Consider the following 24,720-nt stretch of genomic DNA (forward strand, 5'->3'; position numbering starts at 1 on the left):
TGATGTGCCTCTGCAGCCCTTGCCTCCTGGGCGTCAAACTCTTCCTTTCCTGCACCCGACAAAACTGGGCTCCCACCTTCTCCTCACCCTACATAGCTCAGGCTTCCTGCCCTGTGTTCATGGGTCATTTACGTAGAACGCCCAGCCACGAGCGTCTGGTTGGTGGGGAGACCGCCCCCACTCACCTGCTTCCTCCAAGCCCTCTCCTGAGGTTTCCAGTAGCACGGAGAGCAGCAGGGTCCACAGCACCCATCTTATAGGGGAAAAGAGCTGGGACTAAGGGAGAGAAGCCGTTTCCCCTCACCAGGCTCTCCCTTCCAGGGCCAGGAGTCCCACAAGAAACTCCATATCTTAGAGCTGACCCCAAGGTAGGTGTGATTGTTGGGGGGATACCCAAGCCCCATAGCTGCTGCCATGAGCAAACACGGCAGAATAAAGTCCTGGTGGGTCCTCAGTCCGGCTTGGAGGTGAGGGTGTACGTAGGGAGGGAGGCCCAGTCATCAGAGCTGGGATTCCGGGGGCGGGGATCTGTGCCTGGCCTCAGGGTCTCCCCACCCGTGTTTGGGAGCTTGGAAGTGGCCCAGGACCGTGCTGGTTTCACGGAGGGGATAATTCCAAGTCTTGGAACCGACATCACAGGGCTCAGGGATCCCCTCCCCAGCCCAAGCTCCAAATGGGGGACTCGAGTTCCAGTCTTCATTCTGTCACCGATCTGCTGCTGTGTGGCCTTGAACAAGACCTCCCCTCCCTGGCCCCACCAGGTGTGTCAGCAAGAAGAATCCGGAGCTCAGGATTCCCATCTAACCTCAGGGGTACCCCACAGGCCAGAGCTGCAAGGACTTGGGAACAATCAGAAAGGTGGCTGGCTAGCATTTTTTGTATTTCCTAGGTTTTTGTTTTTGGTCTAGGTTTTTTTTTTTTTTTAAGATTTATTTATTTCTCTCCCTTCCTCCCCCCCCCCTTTGTTGTCTGCTTTCTGTGTCCATTCACTGTGTGTTCTTCTGTGTCCGCTTGTATTTTCATCAGGTGGCACTGGGGATCTGTGTCTCTTTTTTTGTTGCATCATCTTTTTTATTTTTTATTTTTTATTAGTGTAGTACATTTTTTGTGTGTGTGTGTGGTTTTTTTAAAGATTTATTTATTTATTTAATTCCCCCCCCCCCCCCGGTTGTCTGTTCTCTGTGTCTGTTTGCTGCTGTCTTGTTTCTTTGTCCACTTCTGTTGTCAGCGGCACGGGAAGTGTGGGCGGCGCCATTCCTGGGCAGGCTGCACTTTTCTTTCGCGCTGGGCAGCTCTCCTTACAGGTGCACTCCTGGCGCGTGGGGCTCCCCTACGCGGGGGACACCCCTGTGTGGCAGGGCACTCCCTGTGCGCATCAGCACTGCGCATGGGCCAGCTCCACACAGGTCAAGGAGGCCGGGGTTTGAACCGCGGACCTCCCAAGTGGTAGACAGACGCCCTAACCACTGGGCCAAGTCCATTTCCCTTGTTGCATCATCTTGCTGTGTCAGCTCTCCATGTGTGTGGCACCGCTCCGGGGTGGGCTGCGGTTTCGCATGGGGCGGCTCTCCTTGTGCGGGGTACACCCTTACACAGGGGCATCCCTGCATGGGCTGGCACTCCTTGAGCGCAGCAGCACTGCACATGAGCCAGCTCACCACATGAACCAGGAGGCCCTGGGAATCAAACCCTTGACCTCCTATATGGTAAGCGGACGCTCTATCTGTTGAGCCACATCCCCTTCCCTGGTCTAGGTTTTAATTTCTCTACATAAGGCTAGCAGCAGCAGTGTTTGAAAATTGCTGTCACTTTTCAGTGAGGACCTGAGGTCTCCACAGGGTTAGCACACAATGGAGCTGGAACCCAGGGTTCCTGGCTTCTTTTCCAGCAGTTTTCCCACTTGCCACATCCCTTCCATTTCCAGCTGGCCCCAGCCCCAGTCTCAGCCCATTAATCAAGACCCAGCTGTGGCTACTGAGGCCCAGGTAGGCAGAGACTGGCCCGGGCTGAGGTCCAAGGATACCAACAGAGGCTGCACTGCCCTCCCCAGCCCTCTGGGTTCTTGCCGAGGGTCTTCTGAGATCCCCAGCCTATGGCCTTTCCCGGCAGCCCAGGAGTCCCATGAGCTGACAGCAAGATCTCAGGGCTCAGGGTGGTCAAGCCCTGCTGTTCAGTCCAGTCAACTTACAGACACCAGCCACGAGCAGAACCTGGATTAGGCGCTTGCGGCAAGAGGCACATTTCTCACCAGTGGTTTGTTGAGAGTCTGCTATTGTCGGCCAGTGGCGATAAATCAGCACCCAAACCAGGCAAAATACACCCACACACACACCTTGAGCTCATATCCTACTGCATGAGACAACAAAAAAAAAGAAATTGTTAGATACCCAAAATACATAAATGCTCTGAAGAAAAATAGCGCAGTGAGGGAGATCAGGAAGGCCAGGGGCAGGTTGCATACTTCAGTAGGGTGCTCAGGGAGGGCCTCACTTGAGCAGAAACCCCAAGGAGGTGTGAGCTTTGCAGCTATCCAGAAGACCCTTCCAGGCAGAAGGAAGAGCAAGTGCCAAGGCCCTGAGACAGGAGCGGGCCTGGCCTGTTCTAGGAGCCGTCAGGAAGCCAGTATAGCTGGAGTGGTATGTACAAGGTCAAGTGAACAAGACAGACAAAATGGGAAATGTACATTCAAGAAAAGATTTATGTTGGAATGATACATAGAAGATTAGCTTGGCCCCTGTGCAAGGATGACAAGCAAATTTGTGAAGCGTTCCATATTATTAAATTGTTGGCAAAGGAAGAAAAGATTTATGGCAGCAAAGAATGAGCCATTCTTGGGGGAAGCTAGTGACAGAGAAGGTCGGGGGAGGGAATTCCGGAGGCGGCGATGAGGGCATCCAAAGCAACGGGAACTGTGGATACAAAAGCAGGGAAGTTGGGGGCAGCTGATCACAGTCAAGCATGATAAAAAGCTGCTGGAGGGAAGCGGCTGTGGCTCCATCGATTGGGCTCCCGTCTACCATGTGGGAGGCCCTGGGTTCGCGTCCCAGGGCCTCCTTCTGAAGGCAAGCTGGCCCGCGCCTGCGGAGAGCTGATGGCCCACGCCCGCACAGAGCTGGCGCAGCAAGATGACACAACAAAGGGAGACAAGCAGAGAAGCAGAAGAACGTGTAGCGAATGGACACAGAGCAGACAGCAAGCAAGCTGTGGGGGGGGGGGGTTAAATAAAAATAAAAATAAATCTTTAACAACAACAAAAAAAGTTGCTGGAGCGGGAAGAGAGGAAGAGTGTGAAGGGAAAGGCTAGAGGGGTCAGCTGTAGACAGGCGGACGGAAGCAGCCACGGGCAGGAGGCCTCCCTGAGCCCTAAGAGAAGGTGTGGGGTAGGGGGGCAGTCAAGTGAAGCTGCAGGCTAGGAGGCTGTGCAGAGTACAAGGTGGGGTTCGTGATTTGAGAGGTGCAGCAGTTCCTGGTGATGGCAAAGGGTCAGGAGTAGCTGTGGCGAAAGTAGCTGAGGTGAGGACCTCTCTTGTCAGGGGGTGGGCAGGGTGGCCTTGGGAGATACCTGGAAGGCCAGCCAGGGCCTCTTTCTCGCCGTCAGCCTCAGGGTGTCAGGGACACCCCTTGCCCCGCCAGCAGGGAGCCCCAGCTGCCTGGGATGTGGGGGGATGAGCTGCCACCACTGGGGGGCGCTGCAAGTGAAGGAGTCTGGGAAAGGGAGGCCCTATCCCCCGTCACCTTCTTGCCCGGCAGCCCTCTGGGACTGCTCCCTGAGCAGACGCTGGTACTTCCCTGGTAGTTGGTCCCAGGCAGCCTTGGCGGGCAGTGCCCAGGCAGGGTTGAGGGGGGGGGGTACAGGCAAGGGAAGCCCCCTTGGTTTCTGTCTCACAGCAGGGACCCATCAGGGAAACCCCACATGTCCCAAAAGGAAAGTGGCAGCAGTGGGTCTCGGGGAAGACCGAGAAACCCCCACCCTCTCCCTGAAGATGGGAAATCCAGGGTGGGGCCGAGGGCGGGGCCGTGCTGGAAGGGAGTTCTTTGTTTGACAGAGCCCGGCCCTGGCAGGGGTCTCTACAGAATAAAAATGCCCTTTGCGGGTCCTGGGGATATCTGCGTCCAGTCTGAGCCCTGACCCTGATCTCCTACCACCCCAGTCTGGCTGCAGGGTAAGCCCTGACCTTTGCCATCAGTGGAGCTCTTATCCTAGCCCAAGCCTGACTTGTAACCCAGGACACAGCCTCAGGCGGAACCTTGGCCTCAGACCACACCCTGTCCCTGCTCTGAACAAGGTCTAAGCCCAGCTCTGACTCCCCACCAGCAGAGCCCCCCAGGTCACCGAAAGCTCTGACCCCAAACCCAGACAGAGCCAGAACTTTGGCCCCAGACTGAAGTCAGTCCAGGCTTAAGTCATGCCCCAGCCCTGGTTAGAGACTGAGCTCGAGTCCCAGGAATCCTGGCATCCCACCCCGCCCCTAGTTATAGACTGTGCGCTAACCGCAGTCCCGGTGCCACGAGCCTGAGCCCGGACCCTGCCTAAGCCAAGACGCTGTCCACCCCACACAAAGCCCCACCCCGGCCACCTGGTACGCCAGGAAGGAGTAAGGATGGCTCAAAACCCCCAGCACCCTTGGTGCCCTTCCCTGGCCGTCCGCCTTTGAAGGACAGTGGGATGATGATGGCCCTAGGGTGGTGATGACAGAGCAGAGGGGCAGGAGAGGGGCTCGAGCCTGTGGGGACTAGTAGTGAGTATAGCTAGGGCTGGCCCACCCAAGAGTGGGGAAGTGAGGTGAGGGCTGGACCTGAGTGCTTAGCAGGGGGCCAGGAACTTGGTTTGCCCCAAACCCCAGCTTACCGCTACCCCCCACTGCACCTCCTACCCCCTCTGGGAAGGGAAATTACATTTCCCCATTTTAGTGAGGGGTAGTGAGGAGGGAAGACTGCGTAAATGTAAAGTTGAAAGTACAAGTAGGACGGAAAGTGAAACCGGCACAGCCCCCAGTATAAGACTCCCCTGACCTGGGAGATGGCTGGCCAAAGAGGCTGGGCCCCGACATGGGCCAGACCACAGGCGACCTCGGCTGGCGTAAGTGTGAGACCAGGGCTGGGGGGAGGGGCCCATGGCTTGGTTGAGACTGGGCAGAGGATGGGAAAGCTTGGCTGGCATGAATTTGGGAGGGTGGGGCAGGTGGCTTGACCAGGACTGGGCAGATAAATGAAGGTTTGGTTGGCATGAATGAGGAGGAGACAGGCAGCTTGGCTGAGACTGAGAACTTGGGCTGGCTAGAGGAAGAGCAGCAGGAGGAGTTGGCATGAATGGGGGGGGGGCTAGGGCCAAGGAACCAGTAGCCTTGGCTACTAGGTCAGGGGAATTTAATTTGAAGGTTGGAAGGAGGCCCAATCAAAGGACTCAGGGGCTGGAAGCAGAGCTTGGGCAGAGGAGCAGGTAGCAGGCAGGGTAGGGGCCAAGGGCTGGAGGGTGGGGACAGAGTCTTCACGGGTTGGGGGCCAAGGACCCAGGATTGGCTTCTCTACAGAAGTTAGGGAGAAGACAGGGAGAGGCTTGGGGACTCCAGACCTCAGGAAGGAAGGGGAGGTAGGAGGTGGCACAACCTAATTCTAGGGGGACAATAACCTCCTAGATCTAGAGGGTCTAAGGGTACCCCTTCCTCCCCCAAAGAGCTAAGAATTCCACTCTGCCTCCTTACATCTCCAGGATGCCAGGGTCAGAGTAGCCCTCAAGCCAGGGAACTGAAGGCCAGAGATCTTGGACATTGCCCACCACCTTTGGAAGTGCATGGGAAAGTAAAAGTTCTCAGAAGCTCCCCCTAAACCTCCATTGAGAGGATATTTCAAGGAGCAGAGCCCAGTAATTGGGGGATGAGAATGGAGTGGAAAGAGGCATAGAGAGGAGGGAAAGCAGGGATGAATTTAGGGGCAAGTTTTGGTTTGTGTTTCGAGGAAAGTTGTGTAACTCCAGTGCTGACTGGATTTCCTCTCCCTGAGGGAGAAACTGCTGATCACTGCCTTCTTCCCAGAGCTCCCACACTCTTCCCTGACCTGGAAATGCAGGGCAGGAAGCACACTCAGAAACCAGCTGGTCTGATTCCCCCATTTTACAGATGGGAGCCTGAGGCACAGACAGGAGAGGTGACTTGCCCAAGGGAAGGGTCAGGATGAGAAAAAGAGGTTCTGCTCCCCATTGCAGGCCCTACTCCCCCTCCTGGCGCCCTCTGCCCCTCCCACCCTCACAGTGCAGGTTGGGGTCCGGTTTGCCCTGGCGGAGACTGGACCATCTTGTTCTCCAAACCTCCCGGGAGGGAGCCTCTGGCCTTGCCAACCCATCCTTGGTGGCAAAGTGGCCAGTTCAGGCCAGTAGGACTGCCTGGCTGGGCCCATGGAATCTCTGGCAGAACATTCCCCATTCCAGGGGGAAGCAGCTGCCTCCTCTGAGGTCGTCAGGAGAAGCACACGGTCTCTGCATTTAGACAGGGGTTCTTAACCAGGGGTCCGGGAGCTTGAAATGAAATTTAAAAAATCATTATTCTTGTGGGGATGTGTTGGTGTGGGTGTGCTAATACTTGTTAAATAATACATAGTGTGGCCTTAGTAAGGAGTCCGTGGTTTTCACCTGACTGGCAACGTGGTCCATGGAACAAAAAAAGTTAAGAACCCCTGATTTAGACAGATCTGGAATCTTGCGTTGGCTCCTCCACCCTCTGACTATGTGACTTTGGGCAAGTCAACCTCATTGAGCCTTACTTTCCTCATCTGCCAAATGGGGAAGATAATAGCATGCAGGCTGCCACATTTGGTTGTGCAGGCTGTTCACTGAAAAAGTTACTTGGCCAAGGGAGTGAGTGAGGGTCAAAATCCAGCTTGTGATCTGCCTTTGAAAGTGGACACTATGCAGGGCTGAGTCTGCGTGGGGCAAGGGACACTCTCCTTTCATTCGGACATATGGCACCTGGTGCACTTATGATGGCCTTGGGAACCCCGTATCGTAGGTGGTTTTGAGGAGCCGTGAGTTTCCGTGAAAGTGCTTGCAGAGTGCTGGCACATGCTCAGAAAAGGTACATTCCCTTCCTTCTCCGAAATGCTTCTCAAGCGCTCCCCTCATCCCATCTCTCCAGGGCTCAGCTTGTTGCTGCTCTCCTTGCTTATGGCCCGAGCTGGCATCTGGGGATTCCCAAGGCCCCCAAGGAGGCCCCCCCTGAGCCTGCAGGAGCTGCGGAGGGAGTTCACTATCAGCCTGCGGCTTGCCAGGAAGCTGCTCTCCGAGGTTCGGGGTCAGGCCCGTCATTTTGTGAGTCTCCCCAATGCAGCGGGTGCGGGGGATGGGCAGTTTTCACTCCCACAGGCCCCCACCAACAGACTTTGCCCCCACAGGCTGAAGCTCACCTGCCTGGAGTGAGCCTGGACCTCTTGCCCCTGGGAGAGCAGCTCCCCAACGTTTCCCTGACCTTCCAGGCCTGGCGCCACCTCTCTGTGAGTGAGGGACAGTGGAGGAGGAGGTGGGGATGAAGTTGGGGACTGAGCTGAAGATGGCTTTGGGAATAAAGCTGGGAAGAGACTCTGGATGAGGTTCAGTATGTCGTTGGATATAAGAAGAAATGGAAAAGGGAGGCATTAAGGGTGGAGATGGACTTCGGAAGAGGGTAAGAAGATGAGCATGGGATGAAGTGAGGCTGGGAATGGAATGAGACTGGGAATAAAGATCAGTATGGAGGACGGAGAGAGCTGGTGTTAGGGCTGAGAATGGGGATGGTTAGGGAATGGAAGAAGGTTTGGGAGGAGGGTGAAAAACGAGGCAGGGAATGGAGAAGAAATGGGGGTGGCTGTTGGGGATGGAGTTTGGAGGCAGCACTGGAAATGGGATGGAGGGACAGCGAGAATGAGGCTGAATGTATGGAGGAGGGTTGGAGTAGGGATTAGAGATGGGAATAAGGATGGAAAAGAGGTTTGAGACAGGATAGAAACCCAAAGAGAAGATGGAGATGGGATGGAATGGGGTTTCAGATGGAGAGTGACATGAGGATGGAGATGAGGTTGGAGTGGGAGATGAGTTTGGAGACGGACCTGAGAATGAGAATGGACATGGAGATGGGATAGAAGTCAGAGGCAGTGGAGATGGGGACGGAATGAACATAGGAAGGGAAGGGAAGGAGATGAGTTGAGGGTGAGAATAGATATGGGGATAGGTTGGGGTTGGGGTTGGGGTTGGGGATGAAAATAGAGATGGAGTTGGGTTTGAGGTGGGTCATCCTTGGCCGGGGGGCCTTTCCTGACACCTCCCTTCCCCCTCCATAGGATGCAGAACGACTCTGCTTCCTCTCTACCATGCTTCGCCCCTTCCATGGCCTGCTGGAAGGTTTGGGGAGCCAGGGGGATGGCTGGACCAGCTCAGAGAGGACACAGCTGTGGGCCATGAGGCTGGATCTCAGAGATCTGCAACGGCATCTCCACTTCCAGGTAGAGTAGTGCCAAGTCAATCTCCTTGACCCTCAGCGGCCAACACCCAAAACTGAAGTTCACGGGCTCCCTTCTTAAAACACTCCCTGCCCACAGGTTGGAGGTGGGTGTCTGGAGCAAGATGCTTTAGATCCTCTGGGTGTGTGTTAGGCCTCGGCTCGGCCCCCTGAACTTCTGACTACTCTTAGGGAGTTGGTCTTAAATGAGAGAAGAGCTTTCAAGTGCCCAGGACAGTATCTGGCATCAGCAGACCCTACAGCAAAGTTGGTTCCTCTCTCCCTCTTTTTCCTGCTCCCTCTCATCCTCTGACATCACCCAGTTCTTCGTGAACATCTAAAAGGGAAATAGAAAAATTTCCCCTTAATCAAAGGAGAATAGAAAATGCAAGCGGTCTGTCACCTCCTTGCCCATTTTCTGCTTCTAAGACAATCCTCAACAGCAGAGAGGAACTTCCTGAGCCCCGAGTCCTAGGACTCTTCTGGGGGAGTGACCCTACTCTGCGTGCATCAACTCACTCCACGACTTCCTTTTCCTTGAAGCAAAAATTCAGCCAGGGCCCGTGAGGTGATGACATAATGGAAGATCCGAATTAGGGGTTGTCCAGAGAAATGACCTTGTGGTCACTGACGTCATCACGAACCGCTGGGCACAGAAAAGGAAGGAGGATTCGCTCGGGTTCTCCACCTGGTTCTCCTCTGACCCCAGGGACCTCTCCTCACAGGTGCTGGCTGCCGGATTCAACCTCCCTGAGGAGGAAGAGAACGAGGAGGGGAAGGGGCTGCTCCTAGGGGATCTGAGCCACCCCTCACGGATGTCAGCCCAGGCCGCCTGGCCCCAGCTCCTCTCCAACTACCAGCTGCTGCATTCCTTGGAGCTCGCCTTGTCCCGGGCCGTGCGGGACCTACTGCTGCTCTCCCAGGCCGGGGTCCCAGCGCAGGCCCCCAGCCCTGCGGGAGTGACGTCTTAGCCCCCCTCCCTCTCCCCCCTCAGGCTGGGAGTCATGGGAAACAGGACAGCTTCCAACTTCTGTTCCTCAGACGAGGCAGGGCTCCGCCCGCCCCAGCCCCAAGCTCCGCCCAATAACTTAAGGCCCCGCCAGTCCTTGCCAGATATTTATTTCTTGGATATTTATTTATTGTTGGGGAACAATGGTTTATTTATTGTTTGGGGGCCTGCTAGTCCTCCTCGGGCTAGGCCACCACACTAGGTGCCTAATAAAGCACTCTTGCCCTTCTCTCTGCCTCAGCTTCTTTTCAGGGAAGGGTTGCCAGAGACCCAGAGGACAGGAAGGCCTGAAAGGAGCCGGCAGCCTCTGACCACCCTGGACCCCGCTTGGCACCTACATTTCTGGGGTCCCTGGCCCACCTCTCCCCACTCTGGCCTGCTCAGCTAGTGCTTGCCACAGTCCAATCGCGTTCTGAGGCTAAGCTACCATTTTGGAAGTTCAAGGTAGCTGGTCTGCTCCCCAACCACCTTTGATTCCAGATGGTGCTCCTTAGGCCCTCCCAAACCCCTTTCCTTTGGGCTGGCTTTACCCCCAGAGGTTTGCATTAGTCCTCCACAGCTCTGTGAGGAGCCTGGGCGAGGCGTGGGGTGAGGTGGGAGCCGAAGAGACAGAGAGGGGAGGCTGTGGAGATGACCATATCCTCCCCCTCCAAATCTTCTCTGCAATCCTCCAGCAGCTGGGGCAGGTGGGGGAGGAGGTTGGGACAGACCCTGCACTGGGGACTCAGACTCCAGACCTTCAAGGCCCTCAGAGATGTCTGGTTTTGTCGGCTCCATGAATGATAGTCCAAGAAACAGAGGCCCGGAGGGTGGAAAGGATGCGTTCCAAGCTAGCAGGGAAAGCTGCGGCAACGAGGCCCAACCAGGCCACCGGCCCACTCAGGGCCCAGCTCCCAGGGTCTCAGAGCCCGTCACTGGGGCTTTGGCTGGCCCAGTCGAGCTTGCAGTTCCTGCATCATGCCAGAGTGTGCAAGGCCAAATCTGGAGGAAGAAGACAGGCCATGGGGGCTGGTCCCGGGTGCCCGCAGCCTCCTCCCCCCTCTGCCACGTCACCTCCCCCTGTGCCTACCCGTATCCCAGGGGTCTTCTCCTGGCAGGCACTGGGGTCCCTTCAGGCCTCGGGGGACTTGGCTCCGGGGGTTCCTCTGGCTGGAGAGGGCTCTGCTCAGGGGCTGACAGCTGCTCCTCGGGTGGGGGGCTGGGAGGCTCCTCCTCGGGTGGGGGGCTGGGAGGCTCCTGCTGCTGCTCACAGGTGGGGGCCCGGCGGAAAGAGGGCCGGGAACGACGCTGCGAGGAGCTGCGGGACAGCAACACTCGGCTCCGCGGGACGGAGACGTCCAGGAGGGACCCGGGCAGTGTGGCCTGCAGGGAGAGGGCACAGGGTGGGGCTGGCTTCCCACTTCCTCCTGGATGGGCCCACCAGAGCCCTCGCCTCCACCCGGAGCCCTCACCTCGCTCCAGCTGCCACGAGCTTCCCTTGTGGCGCTTCCTGTGGCCTCAGCAGCCTCTGCCTCCCAGTGTGGCCTGGGCTCGGCCTCTGGAGGGTCCCAATCTGTTGACTGTTCCTTAGGACCCTCGATGTCCTCCAGGCCTTCTGGATCCACCTCCTTGGCCACTGGCTTCTGGCTTCCAGGCTCCTCGACATCCTCCATGTCAAAGAACCTTCGCTCCTCTCCCTTGGAGGGGTGGTCCCCAGGCTGCCCCTCACTGTCCTCCCCTTGCTTCATCTCTTGCCACCCCCCAGCCTCCGTTTCCTCCAGCACCTGCTCCCCTGTGAACCCCTCAGGCTCCCTCACTCCCTGGAAGCCCGAGGGAAAGTGACCCATCCCACAGCTTCCTGCTGCCGCTGCAGGCTCCCCGGCCCCCGCCTGGTCACCCTCCTGCTCTCCCTCACGGACCTGGAAAGCCTCTGCTTGGCGACCTAGGCCAGTTGCCTCCCCCTCTGCCGAGCAATCCAGGCCAAACTCCTGCCTACCTCTGCTCTGTCCCCCCGCAGCCTCCTCAGGCTGGGCCCCCGCCAGCTCGGCACCTCCTCCAGCCTCCTGTGTCCCTTCTAAGTCCCAGCCTCTCCTCAACCCTGCGTCCCAGGCCTCCCCGTCCTCGGCCCGGGCCTCCCCCACATCCTTATCCTCCACAATCTCAGCAGCTGAGGGACTCCTGATCTGTGTGTCCTCACGGTCCCGGAGGCTCAGGGCCTCCTCCTCCAGGCTCCAACCTCTCCAGGACGGTCTGTCTGCCCCGCACAGCACTACCATCTCCCCCTCCCCATCCTTGCTTTCTCTCTCTTCTTTTTCCGACTCTTGCAGAGCCTGACCTGCCCCTGCTTCTGCACCCAGGGCCTCCCCCTCCTCTGAACCACACCTGGCATCCTTTGCTCTCTTCCATTGCTCCCCAGCCTCTGGGACCTCTGGTATACCAGATACCTGGCCTCCTCTGACCTCAGCCTCTAGTGCCTGGTTGCCTGTCACCTCCCCTTCTCCTTCTTCAGCATCTGGTCTTTCTTCTTGGGTGTCTCCTTTCTCCATATCTCCTCTCTCCCTGTTTCCTGAGGCTTCTGCCTCAGAGAAGTCAGGCCTCACAGAGCCCATGTCCCTGGGATATGTCTCGGCGCTCTCTTCTGCCTCCTCTTTGCTCAGGCCAGGAAATGCCCAGAGCTCTTCCTCAGCCCCCTGTCCTTCCTCAGGTGTCTTTGCCGGGGTCTGGGCCCCTTCCATCAGCTCAGGTGCCTGGCCTTCAGTGACCTCATGTTCGAGGCCACCCCACCCCACGCTCAGTGCCTCCCATCCTGTCTGAACCTCCTCCTGGCACCTCTCCCCGGCAAGCGCCTTCTCAGGCCTGGCCTCTGGGATTGCCTCCAAATCAGCCTCACCTTCAGGCGCTTTTGCCTCTTTGTGCTGGGGCACCTCGGCCTCGGCAGTCCAGCGGTTCCCTTTCTCCTCCTTGGCTTCCTCTGCCTGCACCACCTCTTCCAGACTGGCCTCATCAGCCCTGATCTCCGAGTCTTGCTTCTCCTCAGCCTCTGTCCCATCCCAGGCTGCCTGGTCCTGGAAGCCTGCCCCTACCTCCTCCTCCGACTCGCGGCCTCCTGCAGCTGCACTCCCTGCCAGCTGGTCCTCAGCCACTTCTTCTCCTCCCTCAGACCCCAGGGCCTGGCTGTGTTTGAGAAAAAGCCTCTCCTCAGCCTCTCTCTTCTCATCCACCAACTCCTTCCAGTCTTCCTTGGAGACCTCGTCTAGGGTCCAGATGCTCTCAGTACCCTCTGGGGGCCTTTCTCCCGAAACTACCCCAGGTTCTGTCTCCCTGACTCCTGGGAGGTCAGCCTCTTCCCAGCCTGAGGTCGCCCAGACCTCAGACTCTGCTCCTGGTCCCTGCGTCCCTTGAGCCGCAATGCTTTGGTCGCCGCTCACCACTACCACCATCTCTTCTTCCCTCCCAGGCCCTCTGGCCCCGGGCTCCGGGGTCTCCTCGGCAACTGCCTCCTTGACCACCTGCTCTGTTTCCCTGCCATCCCCTGCCGCCTTCTGCCAGCCAGCGCCAGCCTTCCCCTCCGGCTCCCCGTGCCAGGTCCATTCTGACTCCACCCCTCCGGCTGCCCTTGGCTCTTTCACCCTGACCTCTTCCTCCTCTTTCTCCTCCTCCTCCTCCAGTTTCCAGGTTCTCAGCGTCTCCCCTGTGTTCACTTCCTGCTCATTAGGTTCCTGTCTCTCTGGGGTTTGGCTGCTTTCGTCTCCGTCAGCCCCAGACCCCACCTCAGACCTCCTCCTGGCCTCCACAGGGGCACTTGGCTCCTGGCATGCAGTAGTCTTGGCTGCCTCCCAGGCCCCAGGGTCCTGTCTGTCTGCTTGGGACCCCTGGGAGCTGCCTTCTTTCCAATCCCAGGTCTGTTCTGCAGCTGAATCTCCCTCCTGGCGTCTTCTGGCCTCTCCAGGTCCGCTCAGTTCTCTGTCTCCCTTGCTCTCCCAGCCTCTAAGGCCCTCCAGGGCCTCCTGGGCTTCCTCCTCCACAGCTCTGCCTGGCCTTCCTGTGGTCACCTCCCCCAGTTCCTTGGCTGCCTGCGCCTCCCTCCCTGCTGCAGTGGGGACCTCATCTCCCAGGAGGTAGGCGACAAAGGTGCTGAAGGAGTCCTAGAAGGAAAGAGGGAAGGGCAAGTGCATTAAGGGGAAGCCCAGAGGGGCAGTGGGCCAAGGGGTCCAGCAGAGTGAAGAGGTGGGTTCTGAGATTTGAGAGAAGAAGAACAGGATCTGCAGAAGGAAGATGAAAAAGCCAAGACTAGGGGTATGTAGATGTGTTTGTGGATGTGGGGAATTGAAATCGAGAGAAGATTGGGCTAGGAAGCTGCTGGATCACGGAGAAGGAATCTGGAGTGTGGGGAGAGGCTCAAAGGGAAGAGGGAAGGTGTAGCGTCCAGGCAACAGGGGGGAAAGTCCCTGGCATCGCTGCGCCTCTCACCAGTGCCCCCCTTAAGGCCTGATGCAGCCCAGGGAGGTGTAGCCGGAGGAAGTCCATCCTGTCCGTCCTTGTCTGTGCGTCCAGAAAGTCGACAATGACTGTCCCCACGCACCAAGATCAGCCAGTCTTCCCCGGGCCCCCAGACACTTCCTCTTCCCCTGTCTCTCCCTGACACATACATCCCCACCCCTGCTTGCCAGGCCCTGCCCACCCGCCCAATTCCCACAGCAGCCTCCACCCCAGGTTGGGAGATTGGTGTACTTCAGACAGGGGACTCAGGCATACAATCGGAGCTAAAGGAAAAGGGGGAAGGCCAGAAAGAAAAAATTGGGAGCAAGAGAACCTCCAAATTAAGGATGGGGGAGGGGACATGTGGCAACCACTGTTTAAGTGACTCAGGTTTTGTATTAACACCTCAGCCATTTCCGCCTCCCCCCCAAGCCACAGTCACTCTATGAGAGGAAGCTGGGGTTTGTGGTTCCTGTTTTGCCTGGGGATGAGGGGTGGGCATGAGGAGGGGGCGCTTTCAGGCTGGTGGGAACTCCTTTCAGGGTCATTAATGCTTCCCCAAGGGAAACAGCGCTAGAGTGGCAGCTTCAAGGCTCAACCCCTCCTTTTCTGAGGTCATTCTTGCAAAAGAGAATTTAGCCGAGCTTTGTATTGTGGTTGGCTGTGTCCACCCTCCAGTGAGTTCCTTGAGGGCAGAGTACACGTAGGCAACTTGCCTGAAAGCTAGTCTTGAGCCCCTCCCCCCCTCCACTGGTTGAGTGACCTGGGAAGCACATCAAAGTGGGGCACCTTTCATGCAGAATTCAGAAGGCCTGGTGGAGGGAGAGAGCTGGTGGAGATGGGAACAGGCTATTGCAAGCCAAGAGCAGAAGTTGCTGAAGATTGCTTTGGCAGCCACCTAGAGGAAGGTAAATAAGGGAATCACTGTGACCTTGATCTGTACACCTTTCTCTCTCTCTTTTGTAAAATTAGGGGAATTGGATGAGATCACAGACTCGGTGGCTTAGGATATAGATCATTTGTCTGGTCTAAGCACCCTTAAGGCAGATGAATCCGCAGCAGCCACAGCTGGTGCACTATTTCTTATTGCTGAAAGGGTCTCTAAGGTCACCTTTTGGTTTAACCTTGGACGATCGTAGGTAACTAATTTTTTTGTGTGTCTTGGTTTTCTCATCTGTAAAACCAAGGGTTGAACTATTCTGTGATGTTTTTTGGCTCTAGGATAATTTGGAAATGGGGTCTCTTCAACGCCTTAGACACTGCCAATAACAGATAATCCATAACATCCCCTTAGGTAGGTGTTATCTTAAATTTCGGTTTCTAAAACAATTTGTAAGAGCAACAGATAGGAATAAGAATAACCTAGAACTGGCCGTCGTTGTTCCCAACCAGAAGCAGTCCTGGGCGAAAATGGGAGGCGAGCAGCCATATTTGTTTCTGGCACGTGAGGGCCGCGGGAGCGGGGCTGAAGCCACCCACAGCCATCATAGTGCTGGCAGGATACCGTCACGGCCTTGGGCGCCGCTAAACCACACCAAGGCTCGTTTTGCGGGACCCACCCGCTCCAATTTAATATCATCTGTTCCAGAGTCCTCCCGGCTCCTCCCTTTCCCACGTCCTGAAGGTGTGGAAGATCTAAAGCCGAGAGGGAGGGAGGACCCGGAAATGGAGAGGATCTCCGAGCACGTGATGGGGACCCGAGCCGGCGCTGTCACGTGACTCGACGACCTGCGGCTCCGAGCTCCGAAACGCTCAGGTGCTCTTAAAGGTACAGGCCGCAGGACCCCCGGCTTCAGAGGGGGCGGGTGGGGCGTGGGAGGGCGCGAGCGGGCGTGCCGGGCTTGCGGGATGGCTCGCTCCGCGCTAGTGCGGCGAAGCAGCCGAAGCTGGGACCCGCAGTGGGGCGTGGGTCCTTCTCCCCTGTCGCAGACTCTCATCCGCCCCGTCGGAGCCAACGCTGAACCCTCGCTGACCTTGGTCCCTTCGGGGGACCCGAATTCGATGCCATGGCAGGCTACGCGGGCTCGTGGCGGCGCCTTTCGGATTCTGAGGGTGAGTGTTCCCGCCAGCCCTCACGGGAGTGATAGCTCTGCCCGCGACCCACCTGACGGGCTCGGGAGCTGGCTTAGCCCCCGGAGGAACACCCGAGGGGCTGTCGTGCAGCGGCGTGTGGGGTGGTAAAGTCCTTCTCGTTCCAGGGGAGGAGACCGCCCCGGAACCCCAGCCCCGTCTGTTGGACCGTCGGGGCGCCCATTGGAAGAACGCAGTGGGCTTCTGGTCAGTAGTCCGAGGAGTTCGGCAAAAGTCAGTGAGGGGCGGGAAGACGGCAGGGACCGGAGGAAAGCGGGTGGAAAGGGTTGAGCTTCGGAAAAGGGGCTGAATACACAAATTTTTGCGGAGCCAACTCTTTTGCCCTTAGGCCCCTTGTAAATTTCCCAAACTTGTCTTGTTTGCTTAGCACCTTCCATTTTGACCAGATCCTCATTCCTCATACCGCCCTGTAGGATCCTTTACTTCATGTTTCCTTCAAGCAGTCCACCCCTGAAACATTTAAATACACTTATTTCTTATAAGGAAACTTTAAATAGTTACTGTGAGCAGAAAACGAGTACTTTCTAAAGGCACATTTACATAAATGTATCACCACTAAACATTGTTAAAAAGTCATCTCTCTGTGGAGCTGATGTGGCTTAAGGGGTTGAGTGCCTGCCTCCCAATAAGAAATCCCAGGTTCGATCCCTGCCCCGCACCCCCTCCTCCAAAAAAAAAAAATTCATCTATCTGCCTCTGAAATCATTCAGGTGCTCCTTCCTTGGAAAATATTCTAGCAGTAACCTAACCAGCTTGGGTTGGAAATAGCTGGGCCATTCCCATGGGAGAATTTGAAAGTGTCCCCGGGTCTCAGTTTCCTCAGAGGTAAAATGGGAAGAGTAGTAGGACTATTTCATAGGCTTGTGAAAAGGACACTTACGAAATCCCTGTCCTTCTGCCCAGTTTTCTTCTCATCGCTGATTGCAGCTCTGGGAGATGACAGTAAGCAAACAAGATCCTCCGTGGCTCATAAGGGGCTTCTGTATGTCCTGATCTCTGCAGCACCCTGTGAGGTAGCCAGGGGAGGAATTTGTATTCCCATTTGACATATGAGCAGACTGAGGCCACCCAAGCAGGGAACGGCAGACAAGGGACCTGGCGCTCTGCCTTGGCTTCAAGCCTGGGAGTGTTCCTCCTGTACCACTGAGCAGCAGAGACAGTGGGTCAGACAGTGAATGAGGAGAACTGCCTCCGGGACTGAATCATAGGGCAATTTCAGAGGAGAGAGTGAGCAAGGAAAGCCTCCTGGGAGAGGTCTCGGAGCTTGGATGGGAACTCAAAGGTCTGTGATCCCAAAGCCCATTTTTCTAACCCCTGCACTGAATGGTGATGGGGGGAAAAGAGGGAGCTGACTGAAGAAGGTAAGGGGGAGGCTTGGTTCTATGACTGTGGGTAGACTGTTGGCTGAAAAGGCCTTAAGGCCTGTCCTGCTGCCCCCACCCCCCAGGCTCCTGGGCCTTTGCAACAACTTCTCCTATGTGGTGATGCTCAGTGCGGCTCACGACATCCTCAGCCACCAGAGGGCGCCAGGGAACCAGAGCCAGGTGAGTGTGTCCCTCCCTATTAGGGTGCTGGGTCCCTGTGGGAAGGTGAGGGACTCCTCCTGGGGCGAAGCCCCACCCATCTGGAGAAACTCTTGGGATGGAGTGGCCATGATTAGAGTAAGGGGGCTAATATTCCCAGTCTCCCAGACACTTGGAGCAGGCAGGGCTTTAAGACATGAATTAGTACAGGAAATTCCGACGTTGGCTGGGTGGGAATATGGTCTAGCAGAGTTTCTCAGCCTCGGCACTATTGACATTCTGGGCCAGAAATCTACATCCTTGGAGGATGTTTAGAGCATCCCAGGCCTCTACCCACCAGGTGCCAGAAGCCCCGCCCCTAACCCCACCAGTTGTGGTAACCAAGAATGCCTCCGTCCATAGCCGAATGTTCCCTGGGGGATACAATTGCCCTTGGCTGAGAACCCCCTGTCTGTGGTGCCCCATCGAAGGTGAGCAGCCACCACCGTGCAGGTCCAACCAGGTCCAAGATCAGATTTTCTGGAAATCTGTGTTTTTATAGGAAAGCTTCTAAATGTGTTGCCCGGAGTCCACCTGCAGGACCATCTTTGGCCCGTGGGCCATTAGTTTGAGACTGCTGTGGAGCCCCCACCCCTGCATTGTCCAGTTGCGGTCCTGAGGGGCCAGGGCTGACCCAAGGCCACTCTTCAAGAAGAGCCAAGCAGGACTGGAGCCAGGCTCTGCTTGTCCCTCAGATTATGAAGACTTTCCTTTCTCGCCTCAGGTGGAGCCAGGCCCCACACCCGTCCCCCGCAATGGCTCGTCTCGATTTGACTGTAACTCTGTCTCCACAGCCGTGAGTGCCCGTCTGGTCCCCCCCTGCCCCGGGCCCTCTTGGGCTCTAAACCTCACCCCCAACCCCTTGGTACCAAGCTGGGACTGTCATCGTGATGACGCAATTATGACTGCCATTTACGGAGCCCTTCCTATATGCGGCATATCGTGGTTCATTCGATCTACCCAACAGTCCCACTGGGCACTGTTCATATCCCCATTTTCCAGTGGGGAGACTGAGGCACAGAGAATGTAAATGCCTTGACATACAGCTGAGGAGTGGCAGAGGTGGGGCTTGAACCCAGATCTGCCCGACTCCGGAGCCTGTGTTTTAGCAGGTCTGACTGGCTGGTTCCTCTCTGGGGCCCCTCGGTTCACAGCGCGTTTCTGGGCAGGGCTGGGATATCAGTCTGTTCTCCTGCCCCAGGCCGTGCTCCTGGCAGACATCCTCCCCACGTTCCTCATCAAATTGCTGGCTCCTCTTGGCCTTCACCTGCTGCCCTACAGGTCTGAGCAGGGGTGGCTGGAGGAAGGGCTGGAGGGAAGGGGCACGGGGAGGAGGGCAGGGTGAAGAAGGCAGTGGTAGGTCTGGGGAACGAGAACTGAGGCCCGAGCTTCCTCCTTTCTCCCCGTTAGCCCTCGGGTTCTTGTTAGTGGAGCATGTGCTGCTGGAAGCTTCGTCCTGGTGGCCTTTTCTCACTCAGTGACGACCAGCCTGTGTGGTGAGTGTGAGACCCCGGGCCAGGCGGGAACCCCAGAGATACCTCAACCTTTCGGGGGAGGGAGTCCCCACCTTTCCAGAGGAAAGGGATTGTTTTGTAACCCCCAGAAGCCAGCTCAGGCTGTCCCAGGGAGGAGATGAGGAGATGAGGGCAGGTTGGGGGGTTAGGTGACGGTCGGGTGGAGAGGGATGGATGGATGGGATGGAGGCTCTGAGACGCTGTGATGAGGGTGGACGAGACGCTGAGGAGGAGCCCTTCTGGCTTGAAAACTGGGTGGTGGGGGCGCCATTCCCCGAGAGAGGAGGTGTGGAAGAGGTGGTGGGCTCAGCTTCAGCTCTGGAGCCCAGCCCGTCCCAGGGACCTGATTTTAGCCCCTGAGCTGACGCTGGGAGGCCAGGGTGGAACACTGGAGGGGATCGGCTGGGTGTGGCCACCTGCCTGCTCGCCCCCCCAGGCGTGGTCTTGGCCAGCATCTCGTCAGGTCTGGGAGAGGTCACCTTCCTTTCGCTCACGGCCTTCTACCCCAGGTAGGCGGACCGCAGGGGTAGTGCGGGCAGGGACGCCCCCCGCTGGCCTTGCTCCTGCTCAGTGCTCCTGTTCTCCTCAGGGCTGTGATCTCCTGGTGGTCCTCGGGGACTGGGGGAGCAGGGCTGCTGGGAGCACTGTCCTACCTGGGCCTCACCCAGGCTGGCCTCTCCCCCCAGCACACCTTGCTGTCCATGCTGGGGATCCCTGCCCTCCTGCTGGCCAGGTGAGCCACCACAGGCTGGGAGGATGAGGGATGAAAGAAAAGGGAGTCTTGGTGGACCAGTGTCCCAGGCGTCAGGTCCTACAGTCTCCCTATGAGGGGACATGGGTTCTGAACTCTCACAGTCCCAGGTTGGACCTGCCTCCTGTTAGCTGTGTGGCACTGGGCAAGTTACTTGGCCTCTTTGACCTTCTGTTTTCCCATATTACAAATGGTATATAGCTCTCTCCACTTCCCCTTGAGGTGGCGTGTGTGAAGCATCCAGCACAGTGTGGTTCCCAAGGTGATTTGAGGTGGGACAAGGGTGGGCCATATTTTCTTGGATGGGTATGTATTTTCACAAGTATTAGGGACATTTTTTTAAACTAGCCCAGCAGACCTGTGATTTTACAGATTAATGCTTTGGACAAGGCCGTTTAGAAAAAGTGAGTCAATTTCAAGTACTATGCTAAGCAAAAAATATTAGATACAGGAGGAATGTAGATATGGCAAATGTCCTAAAAGATGGGCAATTCTGACCTAGCACAGAGTGAGCACATAATAAATGATAATAATAATAATAAATGAGAACAATAATTGGAGGAATAATTACAAGAAAACAGAGCCAGTTCATTTGGGTTGAGCCAGAAGTCAAATGAGGGCCAAAGGGTAGAAGTAACATTTCAGCTGGAGGAAGGAAGAATATTTCCACAGTTGGAGCTCTCCAACACAGGATGGGGTGCCTTTGAGGTAATGAGCTCCCCATCTTGGGGAGTGTACAAATGAGGAGGGGCCTGCCCTGGGAGGGAACAGATTAGATGGCCTCTGAGGGTTTTCTAGCCTGGCAGAGGCTCTTTGACCCTTCTTCCTTCTGCCTATTCTCAGCTATTTCTTGTTGCTCACGTCCCCTGCGCCCCCGCAATCTGGAAGGGAGGAAGAAGCAGAGACGGCAGCTCGGCAGCCCCTAATAAACAACGAGGTCTCCGAGTCAAAGCCAGGTAGGAGACACAGGAGTCCAGGCCCTCAGACGGGCCACTGTGTCTTTCTGGATTTTAGTCTTTTCATCTCAACAACGGGCACAGTCGAGAGGGAAAGGGGTGAGCATGCTGGCTGCGGTGAGAACCAAATATGTTCTACCCAGCACACTTTCCCGGAGTACGTACAAGGCGCCAGGCGTTCTCATCCCCAGGGATGTGGCGGTGACTTAGATAAGGAAACGAGACCAATTCTTAAACCCATGAATGAATCGGAAACAAATTATTTTCACACGTTAATAAGTGCCTGAAGAAAATAGACAGCGATGTGATAGGAAATGACATTGGGAGGAATTAGAGGGGTTTCCCTTTAGAGAAGGTGGTGGGCGAAGGCCTCTGCAAGGAGGTGGAAACTTGACCGACAGGGGTCAGCCCTGAGGGCATCTGGGTGAACGGGACCCAGGCAGAGGGAACAGCTGTGCTAAGGTCCCGAGGTAGGAACACCCGTGGATGCAGGAAGAAGGGGCTGTCGTGGGCGGGTGGACGTCTGTCAAGGACGTCCAGGTGGTGGGAGGAGGCGTCACCCGGGCTCCCCTTGGCCGAGCCCGCAATGTGTCGGCTTCGCCTGCTCTCTCCCCGTTCCCCTGCAGGCTACGGCACAAGCCTCTCTCTTCATGAAAGGTGGACTGTGTTCAAGGTATGGGTGGTGGCCGTGCGGGGTCCCCGGGGCCAGGGCCCGTCTCCCAGCCTTCCACTGGTAATCCTCTGACTCTTCCAGAGCCTGCTGCATTACATCGTCCCCTTGGTGCTGATTTACTTTGCCGAGTATTTCATCAATCAAGGACTTGTGAGTCCGGGTTACTGGGAGGAGTATGGAAGTAGCGATTGGGGTGGGGAGCTCATGCCTGCCCCTCTTCCCTCTCTGGTCTGTGCTGCAGTTTGAGCTCCTCTACTTCCGGAACACGTCCCTGAGTCACGCTCAGCAGTACCGCTGGTGAGAGGAAGGGAGTAGGTGGCACGACAGGTGGTGGGCTGGGAGGGCCGCTGGCTGATGGGGTTTGGGATTGGGAAGGGCTGCCCTGCCAGGGAGGCTCCGGGAGAAGGCTCCTCCTACTCCCTGCCCCCCGCCTCAGGTACCAGATGCTGTACCAGGCCGGTGTCTTTGCCTCCCGCTCTTCTCTCCACTGTTGCCGCATCCGCTTCACGTGGGCCCTGGCCCTGCTGCAGGTACTGAGCCCCTCCCCATGCTCCCCCTCCCCCTGGGCTCCCAGCTTCCCCAGGCCCCGCTGCCTCCCTCCCCTCAGCAGGGAGGGCTTACTGCAAACTGTCATGCTCTAAGCCCTGGGAACAGAAGGCCAGCAGGGCTTGAGTGAAGTGCAGACCTTAGCTCCTGCATTCAGTAGCTGTGTGACTTAGGGCAGCTCTCTGAAGCTCTCTGAGCCTCAGGCCCCTCACCTGTAAATTGGGGATGACCAAAGCTACGTCTCAGGGTAGTTGTAAGAAATAGGGGTAAGAGGAATGGAAGAAGAAGGTTTTGTGTTGGGTTTTAATCAGTCAGAAGCATATATTTAAAGTTTGTTTGCACAAGCTGCATGCAGAGAGGTAGGCTTTCGAATACCATTTCTAACTAAAAAAAGATACAGCTCTTTTATTGTGACTGGTTACTTAGAATCAGTGACTTCTCAATCGACAGATTATCTCAAATTGAGCAAATTCAATTGCCCACAGCAAACAATAGTCTACAGCTTTAAGTGAACAGACAGAGTTCTCTACAACCATCTAACAGATGTAGTTTTGCATAACCAGCATTCCTGGTTTCAAGGTTAGAAGACTGCAGCCAATAAAGGTAACTATTAAGATAAACCTTTAACTATTGCAAGAAAGTCTTTTCCCCTTTTTCATAAACTTCAGAGCTCAATTTCATGATAACAAAATAAAGAAATAGAGACGACCCTTAAATCTTACAGAAACAGCACATAAATAGCTCTAACTTCCTTCCCTATTTAAGCTCAGTGCCAGCCCTGAGTTCTGTACTCCTCAAAGTCCCCGAATTGTTGGGTTAATGATTCTTACCTCAGGGTTCTCCGTTAGTTGCCACGAAAACTTTTAACTAATGGTTTTAGCTATAACTATATCCAAGGCTGCTTCACAGAATTAGGGGCTTATCATTTATTTCCATTATAGAGCGTGTCTAGCCTAATGCTGCAGGTGCTTGTGGTGTTTCTCAAGGTGTTGTCCCCACTAAGTAACATCAGTGTTGTAAGTGGTACCTGGTAGGGTTTGCTTTTTTTTTTCTTTCTTTCTTTTAAACACAGATTTCTGGGCCCACCTCAGACTTCCTGAAATAGACCCTCTGGGGGAGGCCTGCATGATGCATTTTGAACAAGCTCCCCTGGTCTCCTTAGGTATATGACAGGTGCAAACCGCTGGGTGGTGGCCTCGCAGTGGAGAACTGGTCCAGCGTGCCCTGGGCTGGGAGTACAGAGGAGGGACCCGCATCCTTGGGGTGGGGTGGGGGTACAGGAGACTTCTGGGAGAGGTGGGAACATCAAGGCAGGGTTTCTCCGCCTCGGCACCGTAGGCATCTGGGGCCGGCTCGCTTCTGTTGTGGAGGGCTGTCCTCCACCTTGGGGGATGCTTCATCGCCTTCCTGGCTTCTACCCACCAGAGGCCCCTAGCAGTTGTGACAACCAAAAATACCTCCAGACGTTTGTCAAATACTGCAAAATCACCCCCCATTGAGAACCACCAATCTAGCTGGAGCCTCGGTTCAGTAAAAGGGGGGTTGGGGGGGAGACAACTCCATTCAGGGAGCCTGGGAAGGGGGAACTGAGATCACCAGAGCTGTGAGACCTGACCTAAGTTGACACGCAAAGAGTGATGAGGCGAACCCAGGTGAGTGTCCGAGGTAGAGCTTTCCAGGCCGTGGGAGTGACAGGAGCAAGGAGGAGCGGGAGAGCTGCAAGTTAGTTATAGGGTACCAGGGCGGGGAAGGAAGGCTGCTTGGGCCAGGTGCGGGGGCCTGCTAGGCCAGGCTGGGTGCTGCATTTTATCCAAGCCTACCAGCCATCACCGGAACCGGGGACCCCTGGACCGGGTGCCCCGCCGCTCCCCGGCGCCCTCAGCCCTGCCCTCTGCCTGTGCCCACAGTGCCTCAACCTGGGCTTCCTGCTGGCTGACGTGTGGTTCAGCTTCCTGCCGAGCATCTACCTCATCTTCCTGATCATTCTGTACGAGGGGCTCCTGGGGGGTGCGGCCTACGTGAACACCTTCCACAACATTGCCCTGGAGGTCTGTGCTGGCTGGGCGGGGGCTGTGGGGGAGCCGGGGATGGGGCCTCGGGACTGGAGCCTCACCCCTGCCCCCTGCCCCACCCCCCCAGACCAGTGACAAGCACCGGGAATTTGCGATGGAGGCCTCCTGCATCTCGGACACCTTGGGGATCTCCTTGTCGGGGGTCCTGGCCTTGCCGCTGCACGATTTCCTCTGCCAGCTCCCCTGACACTCCAGCTCCTTGGGACATGGGACATAGGACCTGCGGGCAGGCGGCAGGTTGGAGACCCCGGCCGCCGCCCTGGAGCCCGGCCGCTTCTGGACTTGCCGCAGGGCTGGGGAGTAGAGAAATGCCCCCTTAGCTTGTGTGGCAGCTGAGGGCAGCGATTTCCTCCCAACCCCAAGCTGGTCTCGGGGAGTTTCTTCCTGGAATTATGCCCCTGAATAAATGCCTAATTTATCAGTCTTGTGTCATTTTTCTTTCTGGAAGAAAAAAATTAGTATGGGGGGAAGCGGACTTGGCCCAACGGATAGGGCGTCTGCCTACCACATGGGAGGGCCCCCTTGACCCGTGTGGAGCTGGCCCATGCGCAGTGCTGATGCGCGCAAGGAGTGCCCTGCCACGCAGGGGTGTTCCCTGCATAGGGGAGCCCCACACACAAGGAGTG

The 24,720-nt window shown here is 56.5% G+C and overlaps 3 protein-coding genes and 1 pseudogene across 5 annotated transcripts; 3 read left to right on the forward strand and 1 right to left on the reverse strand.

Moving 5' to 3' along the window:
• Positions 1–2,678: 2,678 nt before the first annotated feature.
• LOC131275708 (U6 spliceosomal RNA) lies at positions 2,679–2,779 on the forward strand (annotated as a pseudogene).
• A 4,248-nt stretch (positions 2,780–7,027) lies between these two features.
• Positions 7,028–9,700, forward strand: IL27 (interleukin 27). Its single transcript, XM_058286112.1, has 4 exons — positions 7,028–7,300; positions 7,384–7,482; positions 8,305–8,466; positions 9,188–9,700. Exons 1-4 carry the CDS (start codon positions 7,055–7,057, stop codon positions 9,431–9,433), a joined length of 753 nt encoding a protein of 250 aa, XP_058142095.1. The 5' UTR covers positions 7,028–7,054; the 3' UTR covers positions 9,434–9,700.
• APOBR (apolipoprotein B receptor) lies at positions 9,566–14,066 on the reverse strand. The gene is made up of 4 exons (XM_004461456.5): positions 13,921–14,066; positions 10,923–13,595; positions 10,541–10,833; positions 9,566–10,452 (listed from the first exon to the last, which is right to left on the reverse strand). Exons 1-4 carry the CDS (start codon positions 13,975–13,977, stop codon positions 10,383–10,385), a joined length of 3,093 nt encoding a protein of 1,030 aa, XP_004461513.2. The 5' UTR covers positions 13,978–14,066; the 3' UTR covers positions 9,566–10,382.
• Positions 14,067–14,697: 631 nt separating this feature from the next.
• On the forward strand, positions 14,698–24,515 carry CLN3 (CLN3 lysosomal/endosomal transmembrane protein, battenin). 3 transcript variants are annotated; one of them, XR_009182974.2, is made up of 17 exons: positions 14,698–14,837; positions 15,518–15,697; positions 15,859–15,981; positions 16,128–16,206; positions 17,468–17,564; positions 18,307–18,378; positions 18,784–18,863; positions 18,993–19,078; positions 19,533–19,605; positions 19,686–19,829; positions 20,691–20,803; positions 21,430–21,476; positions 21,558–21,626; positions 21,718–21,773; positions 21,913–22,006; positions 23,095–23,184; positions 23,930–24,064. XR_009182974.2 is itself a non-coding variant. In XM_004461452.4 (17 exons), exons 3-17 carry the CDS (start codon positions 15,936–15,938, stop codon positions 24,279–24,281), a joined length of 1,317 nt encoding a protein of 438 aa, XP_004461509.2. In that variant the 5' UTR covers positions 14,698–14,837; positions 15,518–15,697; positions 15,859–15,935; the 3' UTR covers positions 24,282–24,515. The 3 variants fall into 3 exon arrangements, 2 of the variants coding, with proteins under 2 accessions (XP_004461509.2, XP_004461512.2); XM_004461452.4 differs by lacking the exon at positions 23,095–23,184 and adding an exon at positions 24,162–24,515 and having other exon boundaries at positions 23,930–24,070; XM_004461455.4 differs by lacking the exons at positions 14,698–14,837; positions 23,095–23,184 and adding exons at positions 16,924–16,962; positions 24,162–24,515 and having other exon boundaries at positions 15,614–15,697; positions 23,930–24,070.
• Positions 24,516–24,720: the final 205 nt, after the last annotated feature.

The sequence above is a fragment of the Dasypus novemcinctus genome, chromosome 23 (assembly GCF_030445035.2).
Source record: "Dasypus novemcinctus isolate mDasNov1 chromosome 23, mDasNov1.1.hap2, whole genome shotgun sequence".
Classification (NCBI taxonomy): Eukaryota; Metazoa; Chordata; class Mammalia; order Cingulata; family Dasypodidae; genus Dasypus; species Dasypus novemcinctus.